Below are 12,315 nucleotides of genomic sequence, written 5' to 3' on the forward strand. Positions count from 1 at the left end.
CAAAAAATGGAGCAGAGCAGATGACCAGCCTTTAAAACAAACACAATTTCATTTATTCATAGTTTAATGACTTACTAATTCATTGCCTAATGTATTATTAGCAACACACTTTAAAAATCAGGCTTTGACCCTCAAAATTCCTTTCTAAAGGCATAAATAGTTAAACTAAGTTCTTCCTTCTGCAATTACCAGTCCATTGTAATTTTCAAAGTCAGAGGTCTCCAGCATTAATGGTGCTATAAAATTAAACCTGACACTTTTAATAACTTTTTCCTGAGTACTTTTCAACTCCAGTAAATCGTAGCCAGTGCAGCTGCCTGAGAAGCATTCTGATCTCAGTGGGATGAAGCATCCTTGACAGACAGGGCGGCCCTTACAGTCCCGGACAGGCTGTAGGGCAGGGTCTGTGGAGAGGCAAGATCTGCAAACCCCCAGCACAGCCCTGCTCCCTGCACAGGAGAGCAACACACAGTGGCAAGGCTTGTGAGAACCCCACAGAACCTAATGAACAAAAATACCCCCCTGTAAGGCTAACACACAGCTGATCTGCTGCCAGGAGCAGGAAGCAGAGAAAAGGGTTAGGAAAGAGAGCAGAGTGGATGTACACATCTTGCTTCCTTTTCTTCCACGTGTATCTCTAAAATTGAATATGATAAATTCCATTTGTTGCTATTTAATGACACAGGTCGAGCTCTCTGTACCAGCCATGCATCACATGTCTCATATGTCAGGAAGACTTGCAGACTGGTTGTCGAGCCAGCAAGACTGCTGGTCCAGGGTGGTGGTGATACCGAGTGAGTTGGGAGGCTCCTCTGCCTCGTAGCTCTGCCTGCTCCTGCCTTCCTTCTCAGGCAGGATGCACACCAAAGAGCCACCAGCCACACTGCAGCTCAGGCAATGTCCACGTGCAGAACGTCAGGAGCTACTTGATGGGAAAGGATGGGAGAGGAACTCCTGAGGGAATGTGGGGGAACAGGAGGGGCTTCTCCACTATCCAAGTGCCAAATGGTAACACCCACGTCCCTTCCTGCCTTGGCAGTCGCACATCAGGACTGTCTCAAATACCTGTATTTCCCTTCAAACTATTCTTGTATTTCTCTACACTCTCACCCTCCTTTGGGGATAAAATTTAAATCCTGCCTCTTCCCACCAGCTCCAACAAGAGTTCCCTGCAGCATCATATGAATGTCAGGCAGAGTCTTTACTGAATTCAGACCTAGACCATTATCCTAAAAGAATCATTGTGGGATTAAAGGTGTTTAAAAAGAGTATCAAATAAAGCCCAAAGTAATTGTTCTGTTTCCATGTTTTAAAAGGCATGTGGTAGGATGCAGCAAAGTTTCTTCCTGATTTTCTGAAGGCTGGATGGGAACTGCTAGTACTACTTTAACCTGGATAATTGCTAAGCACACCTAGCAAAATTAGCAGTGTAGTATTTAATTTGTACCTTTGCTCTCCTTATGCAAAATTATGCCAGCTCTCTATGCCACCCAGACCTTTTTAATTCCCTGTTGGATCTTCAAAAATGCAAACAGTTGCTTTGAAAAACACCTCCACCTGCCACACTGAAATAATTCATCTTCTGTCTTCATACAACAACAGAGAGAAGCTGTTTCTATTAATATCCCTCTCCTGCTCCAGGCTTTGTGGTCTCAAAGAAATTCAGGTATACCATTTTCAAAGGAATTGACTTTGAAACAATGATGGCACTGAAGTCAGATGCAGATTGCAATGTCCTTGAAAGGCAAGTAAAGCATGAGCTGGGAGTAAGAAACACTGAAGAGACTCAGCGGAAGGAAATTAAGAAAGTATGGAATTAGAAAGCTAAAAGAGCTATGTATTGGTTTGTATTTTTTTCTTACCTTTACTTCACAAGTGATTTATCTGACTTGGAGAGGTCCTTTATTTTTTTTCCCTCTGTCAGCTGTTGGTAGCATTTTGAAAACCATCAACAACTTTGGAATTTTGGTGACTTCCTTTTGATCCCTCCAGCGCACTCAGATGCTCTTTGCCTCTCTTTACCTTCAAATCTCTAGTATCAGAACTCCAATGTACATCCCACAGGCCACTTGCAGCCTCAGCAGCTGCTGCACAAAACCCAGAAATGGAATTTTTGACTGTTGCTGTCCTCAACAAAACCACCTGTGCCAGGATCACAGTAAACATCTGGGTCCTGAGCAGACTGGAGCTATCTCATAATTAGAGCCTGGCATGTACTCAAGCATGAATTAAGTAATGATGATGAATTTTCATCACTCTTGTGATTCTGTGAATGTAGGACATATTCCATCATAACTATTGAACATAAAGCTATTGTTTTTCAGACAGTGTATTATAGGGACCCAGCTTCATGTCCTAATAAACGACCATCTATGAGCAAAGCATCCAGAGAATCTTTTTATACCACCTTGTTTCTGCCAGCTTTCTATTCTCATCCAAGCTGCATAACCAAACACGCATGTTTTGCTTCTTTAGCCTATCCTTCTCCTTCTTCCATTGCCAACAGTCCTCAAAGAAAGCTGGAAAAATTCCTTCCTCAAAACAAACATGCTTTTTAATCTACTTTGTTTCACTGAATGTTTGTGTGGGAGCTTTAATTTTGTTTTTAAGTATTATAACACGAATAGAGAATTTTATATAAATGTACTTTGCCATTACAAATATACTGAAAGGCTGAGTAAAGTGTCTCAAAAAAGCGAAATGCTAAGTAAGAAAGCATCAAGCTTCCTTTTATAAATCTATTTGGTAATAACAACCAAGTTCCAGACTCAGCTAGAAACTGAAAACAAAAGCCAGGAGAAGAATTACCTGGTGTTTGGAGAGACAAATTCACGTATGTATCAGCAAAAGGATACAAGATGGGTAAACTTTGCCCTCCCACACAGCAGAAACCTGCCTGAGAGTTCGGGCACTTCTCAGAGGCAGACAGGGAATCAGAAAAACCCACTCAGCTTTCAGCTCCCCATATGAATTACCAAATGAGTCTTTTCACTGCAGTAAATCTGAAAATTGCAAATGCTGAGATAATGGAAATAGAGATAAACCAATTCAATTACAAATCTTCCACAGCAGCAGGATACAGAGCCATAAGAAACATTTCAGTTTGGTGGGGCTTTTCCACAGCAGTTGCTTCAGTAGGCACCATGCCTGTAGTAACACACGCTAGGTAAATGCAGAAAGAGGAAACAAGTCAGTCACACAATGCACTGGTTCATTTGGTTCATGGGCCAAAAGCTGATACAAGACTGGTTTTACAAAGCTCTTGTTCAAACACTGGCATGTGATGTGAGGTAACCTAAAATGACTGGCTAAGTAACACAGGGTTACTTGGAGACAAAACCAGCAGCCCAGGACAAAATAGTGACCAAAGGAAAGGACTTTGTCCATCCCAGAAGCCAGACACAAGACTGTTTACAGAAAGGCTGCAATTTATCATTTGATATTTTTAACAATGAGTGTTGTAGTCTGAAGAGTAATTTTTAAAATCAGCTATGTGTATTCTCATCATTTTCTGTTTGGATAAATTATCTTGATGTTTCATATGCAAAGCCACCCTCCCTTTAAATTCATCAGATGATAGGCAGGAATTGAAAGAAAAGGAAGATACATTTCTGGCTCAACAAGAATTGAGACTATAAAAGAACTAGGACAGTCACTTCTTGGTGCAAATTTTCTGCCTGCCACATGAAGTGCTGCAGGCAGAAAGAGTTCTAGTAAAACTGTCACTTAGCAAATGCCTCAAGCATAGGAAGGGTGACAGCCCTGAAATAACAGCACAGGTGAAAAACAAGAGCTTACTTTTAGCACAGCGGTGTGGTTCTCAACTTGCCAAATACCTGTTTGCCCAGATTATCAATTTTAAAAAGGCAGACTGCTGCCAAGCAGCATTACACACCTAAATCTTCAAAACCTGGTGGTACCATGCTGCACTGTGCTTTATCAGCTCACCACAATTTGAGTGCCACATTCTACGAGGAAACTGCCTTACCCTGTGTCCTGAAAGGGATTTAACTGCCTAAGGCACCATCACACCAGCTCCTACCAAGCTCAAACCCCACCAACCTTCACACAAAGGCAGATGTGTTTGGGGATGGCTATCACAAGGCTTCTCCGTTTCAGCTTTCTCCCATGCTGAAACTCACAGCCAGTTACACCTTTTGTGTGACCAAATTTAACATTTAGTCATTGCAGCATGGTTTCATTGTGCCCAAATCCCTGCTGCTCCAGGGAACCGTATGGGAAGCCCAACAGCCAGCTCCATGGCCCTGGTACACCACAACTCAATTAGCACTTCCCGTCAGTCATCAAGAAATGTAAAGCATTATCACAAAATCTCAAAAGCCACAGAAAGACCAGCAGAGACAGACTGAGGATATAACTAACATCCAAGACTGCTTTAAGTAAGGGGATCTATTGTCTGAAACTGCCTACACTGTGCAGGAAGTCAACTTCCAAGATGATGATTCCATCTCTACCTGCACCCAAGACTGTGTGCTTTGGGTGACTGTTCCACAAGGCATGAGGAAGCTGCACCCATGGTGCTGTTAAAGGCAATGTTAAAGGCTGGACTTCCAGACAGTTTGCATCACCACAAAGCTGCATTCCTATGTGTGGCAAGCCAAGTGGCTCATGCTTGAGCTATGCAGTTGTGGGGATAAGTAACTAGAGAGGTCAAAATAGCCAACACAGTATTGCAGGGCTAACTCAAGAGACCTACAAGCAATTAATCCATATAAAAGCATTCAAGATTCTGTTCTTTCTGTCGGAAATGAGAGCTGCTATTTAATGGGACAAAAGAAACAATGGAACTAAGCCGGATACTGTAAAACAGTAGACTCAAAGTTCCAGATGAAATGCAGTGTTTCAGATACTGAAAACCTTAAGAAGTTGTTGGAGCTGACACACAAACAACAAAATCCCAAGTAGCTGGCTTGATCTTCTTCATTAAATGAAAAAGTGAGTGACCCAAATGCCTCCTGCTCCCAGGCATTGGCCAACACATCAGCTTAGAGCAAACACCTTGAAGACAACACAGCCAGCGTTACATGCAGACACCCCGTCCCTGCTCTGTGCTGTTCTTTTTCTGCAGAAGTTCCCTGTTATTTGATATGCACAAGGTAATCTTGCAGTTTGGCTCTCTTTGGTTGGAAGCATGGCAGACAGCTGTGCCAGGCACTCTTGCCAAGAAAGTATTCTGAGACACCATGATAATAAAACCACATTAAAGTAACAGGCTTTTTTCTTCTTTCATATCACTAAGTATTTAAATCCAGGCAGGGCTTTCCCAGCTCTGCAAGCTTTAAGTATATCTACCCAAAGTCCATAAACTGAAGAGGAGACTGACAAGTATGCAGCCCATAATCCTATGAAAAGTCATTCTAAATGTGCCATCATTTACTATTTAATACCTATTTTGCCCTGAATCTGTTGAAAGATATCTGCCCAGATCGCAGTTTTCCTACTGTAGTTCAGTAACTGCCACTAAAATCAATGAAAGACTGGGGTAGGTGACATAAGAGAGGTTGCTGACAGTACCAGAAATTGCACATGGATATGGATATGAAGTCAAGTGGTTCTTGGTTTTTTGCTGTTTTGTTTGTTTTTTTTTTTGGGGGGGGTAGGGGCCAGGGGGAGGAGTTGTATGTAAAAAAAAAAGAAACCCTCTTGTTATGAACTGTTTTGGGACACAATCTTTAAGCAAAAATAGCTTGGCTAAAAATAAGATGCAATCAACCTTGATGTTGAACAAAATACTAAAATATTTTTCCTCAGATTCCCAAAAAGGCAGCTAGCTCCTTTTCATGAGGAAGATACTGTTGCCATCTCTGAACTTTACTCCCACTAGTTTCACTAGATTCAGCTGTTTCAGTAGTAAAATAAAGATTTTGTTTTAGGCCAGAATATGCTAAGAAATGGATGTCATGCAGGGGCTCCCAGGAGCTGTGACAGTACATCCCCATAGCAAATATGAGCAATCCACTCCTAACTGCTTAATTGTGTCTGTTCAACTGCAGCTCCCATCTTTATTTTTAAAATTTTAAACCTCATGTCAGGAAGGACATGCCTACTTTTTCTACTTTCAGCAGAAAAGCTGAAACTAAAGGCCAGCAAGTTAATACCAGGCAGAGGCATGCCCCATTACCAGTAAAGGCCACCTGGGTGCCGTGGATGTGCCAACAACCTGCAGATTTCAGACCTCTCACATGGCTCTCTCCAACTCTATCAGCTACATAGAAAGTTGCCAAGTAGTAAATCAATGCATTCATGCTCAGACCTGCCTACCTGCCAAATTAACAGAGGCAAACAGAGCACTCTGCCACATGGAGAAAGACTTTTTGGGTTCCCAAACCTGAAAATCAAGTGAACCAAGGACAGAAGCTACAAAGGTAAGAAAGTGCAGGCAAGCTCACAAGAGTGTAGGAATGGGGAGGACACACAGAACAGGTCCTTCCAGCTGCCCACAACTTTAAAATGTCCCTTCAGAATGCCTCAGGATGTTCCTGTTTGTTCTTGCAATAATCTAACTCACCCCAGTGATGCTTGGAGATGGTGTGCGAGTTCCTTTCTCCTACATCTGTGCCTAATTTGTCACTACAGGTGAGCCAGCTTTCAAAACTTCAAAAGCCTGCCTGTCAAGAACAGAAAGTCAGGGAAATGTAATGTAAAGTTTGGGCCCAAATTGTGAATAAGACTGAAAATCTGGAGCTATTGAAAAGTGACTGAGGCTGAAATGGCTACAGGATGCTACCTGTACTTAAAATACCAGCACTGCATACGTATTTACTGCGGAACCACATGTTTTCCTTCTTTGGTTTGCAGATGTTTCTTCTTTCTGAAGAGCATTAAAATTGCATTTGAGGAGAGGAAACAGATGGTAGCTGTAATAGTGGCGCTTTTCCAAGGTGGAAAGAAACTGTTATAGCGGGGCTTCCACAAGCTTAGGGCTGAGAATGTCAGACTTGTATTGCCTGTTTGCATGAATTAGACAACACGTCACTGCAAGGCTTCCAAATGATGCAAATGTAGGGTAGTGACTGACATCAGGAGCTGGTGCCTTAACACTGTTTCTGTGTCAGTCAGAGCAAAGGGAGTCCTCAGCAGAACCCCCATGGCAATGATATGGACAATGCATGAGGTCCCAGGTCAGAACTATTCATCATCTCAGGCTTCAACCTCTGAGCTACTGTTCCATGGGGAGGGGAAGCTCTGTCCATAAACAGAAATTTGTGGAAGAGAGTTGAATTTAACACAGCAACAACTGAAAAAGAAGAAGGAAAGTAAAAACTATGTCCAAATGAACAGAAATTATGCCATTATCCATCAAAACAATAAACATGGACAAAACCAGGATTTTTTTTTAGTATCAATAATAATGTCACAGTTTTTTTCTGAAATAACCTCACAATTCTAATAGAAAATAAATTTTAAAAAAAACCAAACAAAACCAAAAAACCACACCCAGAGAATTTCTTTAAATAATTTCTGCCTTATTTTATGGATTTATATGAGAACAGCAAAAGCAATTAGTCTGGTCATCCAAGTCCAGGTGGCCATTTGATAGAAGGAAAGTGGCTGGGAAGACTGAGGAGTGGATCTGCAAAAAAATTAAAGAAAATGCCATGGGAACACCCTTTATAGCTGTTGGAAAAGGGTAGGGTGCAATGTTATTTTGAACTGTGGAACAGGAGTCAGAGCATGAATATGAAGCAGATGATAATATTAAACTAGGGAGCCTGATTTTGGTAGCTAAGTGTGTTCAGAAGTAGAAGACACGTGTTGGAGGATAAGGTGAAGGTGAGGAAGATGAGAAATAATCAACCAAAGCTTTGCCAGAGAAAGCTGTCTGGATTTGTGAAATGTGGCAGAGGAAGGCACTCGAGGGATCCAGTGAGAGGATCACACACTCATAAGAGAGTAAGGAGAGGTCAGTAACGTACCATGGGGGCTGGGAATGTGAGTAAATCAGAATTTGGTCAGAGAAGAGGGAGCAGAACCGCTAAGGCAAGTGCTGCTGTGGCAGTGAGGGATGAGTAGCCCAGAAAGGTTGTGTGAGTGCCAGACTGACACAGGGGACTTGCCAGCAGGAAAGCAGCCAGAGGCATAAAGGCTGTTGTGGTAGAACAGTGAAAGATTACGGACACACCCAGACCTACTATTCCTAACCTCAGGCATTGGGAGATGCTAGGTTAGGAGCTGAGCTACTCCAGGCTTCCTGGCCCCCTGACCCAGTCACAGGAAAGACCAGTGCACCTCAGAAGGTAGAAGGACTTTCCTTCTTAACATCTTAACATGCCCCCTTCTCTCTGTTCAGTGCACAAGGATTTTAGGAGAATCCCTCTTCTGACGCAAAAGCTTAAAACTACCTGGGATAAATCTCAGCCTGCCTACAGTATAATTCAGAAAAAAAAAATACAAGCTAAGGAAAAACAGTTTTCTGGGGTTTTTTTAACCTAGAATCCTACAAAGGAGAAAATTCCTTGATGCCTGAAGGTGGACAGCTGCACCAGGAGGAAGCCAGGGTAACCTCTGCATTTCAATTACTCCTGAGTAGGGAGCTATTGAAAAAGTCTGAACATGATCTTGGGCTGTTAAGGAAATCTTTGTTTACAAAAGGTTTCTGAATCAACAGAACTGCTGTGAAGCCAGACAGGATAATTTGACCCAAGGACAGTGTACAGCCCAAGCATGGGAGACAGCGACAGAGAAACAGTCTAAGCAACCTGAAAGCAGCAAGGGAGGGAGGGGGGTGAAGGAAAAGGAAACCTGAAACAGTCACCTGTAAATACAACCACTGGCTGTAGAAAAGTGCTGGCTTTGGCCTGAGAATACCCACACAAGGATTATAATGGAGAGGAAGAAAGAGAAGGGGGAGGAGAGGGACCAGCTAAACCACATGAACATGAAACTGGCTGTAAAGTAAAGGCTGCCTTTTCTCTCTCTCTTTTTTTTTTTTTCCCCCCTTTAAATATGCAAGTTTAACAAGCTAAATACCAGCACATGGTCAGAGCTGCCAGCAAGTATGAAAACAGCGTTCGGAGCTGCTGGTGGCTACATGAAGGTCACAGTGTACCTGCAGCTGCACAGCTGAGAGACAGGCAGTGTCACAGGCAAACCTCCCACTCTGGAGGCTCCCTCTCCTTCAGTTCAGGAAGAAAAGGCTCTCACATTCCTAATCAAATCCACCATACATTCGTAAAATTTATCTTGCCTCAAAAAAGCTAGATCAACATTTTCATGGGAGTGGAAAAAGTAATGTACAAATTATTAAAATAAACTGCAAAAGACAGTATGCCCTAGAAAATATCAGACTGGCTTTCTTATTAAGAAAATCAAAACAGGAAACTAAACAAATATTCAGACATTTAATAAAGACATGTTTTGAAAATAGGAATATAATCAATAGGAATAAAAAGAAAGGAGAAAATAGTGTGCATGTGACTTTTACTTGTAATTTAATGCTTGTTCTTGTCAGATCCAATCTTGTTTCCCCCCCAGAAAAATGTTATTGAGAAGGTAAAATACCTTTTTTCCCTATCCAAGAAAACAGATGCAGCTGATCTGTTCATTCCATATTTGTCATTTAATCTATGTGTTCATCAGACTACAGCATCAGCCATCTTGCTAATTATCTCCTTCCACCCCACGGAAATTGCAAAAGATGAGAAAGTCACCCTTAAGAAATAGAGGACTAGGAAAACAGGAAGATAAATTCCAAATTTTGATACTGCAATGAATAATACCTTATATATTCTGTATTTTCAAATCACTGTTTTGCCTCACATGACAAGAAGATGCAAGACTTCTGTAATCTGTCAACCAAGAATAAAGGGCAAACCAAACAGTTTCAAAGGATGCAAAAACCACCTCTCTTGTCTCTCCAGGCAACTTTTTATTCTGAAATATGTTCACATTCTGCATAAGCAATAGCCAGGAAAACATTCCTAGATCTAATCAAAGATCACATTATCATGCACTGCTTCTTACTTCTAGTTTTGAACACACAAGCATTTACATTTTCAACAAATAAAAGAATCTCAGAAATTGTCATAATCTTTCTACAGCGCTAAAACTGTTTTAGCAGATCTGCTCTAGTTTTTAATCCATACAGGTGTAAAACTAACCACGATTAATTCATGCAACTCTTCATTCTCATGAAAGTGCAATTTATATCCACCCAAAATACTGGCTTGCAGTGCTTACAGTTAGCTGAGCTTTTCATTGCTTCATATTAGACCCATTTCACTAGACAAATCTGTAATTCCCCCAATTAAGGTACAGCCGAGTCAGATAAAAAGGGAATCAAGACCCATTTAGAGTATATGACTGGGCTAACAGCTACCCAAAACTACTCAAGATGATGTTCTAAAGCATGCTTCAGGAATATCTAAGCACTAAAAAATTTTAATTAGTGTTAATATCAACAAAAGTTTAACCTGCTGACAAAAGCTCATAATGTTTTCTTTCCTATTAATGAGAGCATGCATAAAGAAAGCTAGTCAGATTGCCAGGATTTTCTGTAAATCCTACAAAATCCCTAACAGCATCCACACAACACGTTATTTAAGACCAGCAGCTCCTCCTACCAGCGCACTGGGAAACCGCATTTAATCTTTGCATCAATTCTTCTAGGGCCATTTCTTCAATTTTCAGCCAGCATCTCATTCTCAGATAAAACAAAAAGAATCCACAGCAAACATGCCTCCCCCCCCTGCTCAAGGATTAAAGGAGGCAGGGGGAAAAAAAAAAACCCCAAGCCAGCCCACTACAGCAGTGCTTCGCAGCCCTGCATTTTAATCGCTCGGCACGGTTCCCCTCGGCACAAAGAGAGGCAGGAGCCCACGTTCCCTGCTGGCAGCGCCTGGGTGAGGCGGGCGCTGCTGGCAGCCAGAGCCGGGAATGTTAATGACAGCAGGACCGCTCAGAACTTCTCTCCCCTCTGCCGCGTGTGGGCTTGCCCGCAGTGGAGTCCTCACACGCCAGGATTGATGCGAAGCGCTGAGGAGCCGACGTATAGCCAGCGCTGGGAAGGGCTGCGCTGCATCCCGCGGGAGCAGCCGGAGCTCGCAGAACGCCCCATCCCCACTCACGTGAGCCGGGGCTCCCCCACCTTCCTGCCAGTTTGCTGTCAGGGTGAGCAGCTTGGAAGGCAAATGCCTTCCCAGTGACAGTGGCAAGGAGATCCCGCTCTCACCAGCCCGCAGGATGGCCTCACGTTCAGTTTGGAATGGTCATTTTTGAATTTCCTTTAAACGCTGTCGAATTTCCTTTAAACACAGCTGTCTTCTGGACTCTTAGGAGGAGTTTGCTTTAATGTTGTGCCACAGCAGTCTTACAACTCTGCGAAATTGGTATTTCCACAGCAACTGTATCCCCACCTAAGGCAAAGGGGTTTTAGAGCCGGGCTCCGTGGACCCCACAAGGTGTATGGAGTATACACAACAGAACTGCTGCAGAAGGCAGCCAGGAAAACCAAACCTCATAACCAGTAAACTTCCATTTACTAAAGAGGGTACAGTACCACTGGAAAACTTTTAGGGACACAGGAAAACCTTCAAGACTGAAAGCAGTACAATGCTTCTCTATACAACTCCTCATAACTGGTTTTCAGTACTTTTATACAGACTGTTTTACAAGTTTGAAACTATGATGCTTTTAACACTTCTTTTTTAAGATCATCTTGATGCCTACGAAATCTCACTGTTGTCACATTTTTGCTAATGGTCAGTTGAATTCTCCCACTCTTCTAATCCTCCTATTGGTTTTATCTATTTCCTCTTATTTTTTAACCACAAAAATAAGCAAATTATCCATGGCTAAAAGAAAAAAGGGATGTTTTTCTTTATGTTTAAGAAGACTGTGCTATGTTATTTAAGATGAAGATTCTTTTCTACAGATTGCATACAGCAGGTAAAAACAGCAGCCCTTCCTAGGAAAATAAGTGGATACCTATGATGATTTGTTCATAACTCTCAACAATACCATTAGAGAAGACATGAACTAAAACAAAAAGTTTTTAAGAGGACCCATCAAACTATCTGGGCTTCCTCTGCCAATGAAATTAATTTAGATAATTCATTTACTACATTAATTTACATTATTTCCACTCAAAATATGGCCTACAGCAGTTCCATGTATTATATATGACTAGAGCCTTATATGTTTCCATTTCAATCTTAACAGAAAAGACAGAATGAAGTCTTCAGTCAAGCTTTTCCATAACAAATTATAACCACTGAAAAACAGGATTTGTAGGAACTTTGTATGCAAAAAGTATTTTGTTTATGTGACTGTCATTTGAGACTGCATTTAGGAAAG

General features: G+C 41.9%; 1 protein-coding gene across 10 annotated transcripts in view; it reads right to left on the minus strand.

Moving 5' to 3' along the window:
- The window catches only part of MCF2L (MCF.2 cell line derived transforming sequence like), a 156,777-nt gene that overhangs the window by 113,346 nt on the left and 31,116 nt on the right, over nucleotides 1-12,315 (minus strand). Inside the window, exon 1 of one of the 10 annotated variants that reach the window (XM_019282896.3) lies at nucleotides 10,584-11,003. The exons of 8 other annotated variants lie outside the window; for them this stretch is intronic. In XM_019282896.3, coding sequence (XP_019138441.1) covers nucleotides 10,584-10,662 — 79 coding nt within the window. In that variant the 5' untranslated portion in view covers nucleotides 10,663-11,003. Of the gene's footprint in view, nucleotides 1-10,583; nucleotides 11,004-12,315 lie in introns of those variants that run through there. One more of the 10 variants, XM_010394328.4, reaches the window with a different exon arrangement.

The sequence above is a fragment of the Corvus cornix genome, chromosome 1 (assembly GCF_000738735.6).
Source record: "Corvus cornix cornix isolate S_Up_H32 chromosome 1, ASM73873v5, whole genome shotgun sequence".
Classification (NCBI taxonomy): Eukaryota; Metazoa; Chordata; class Aves; order Passeriformes; family Corvidae; genus Corvus; species Corvus cornix.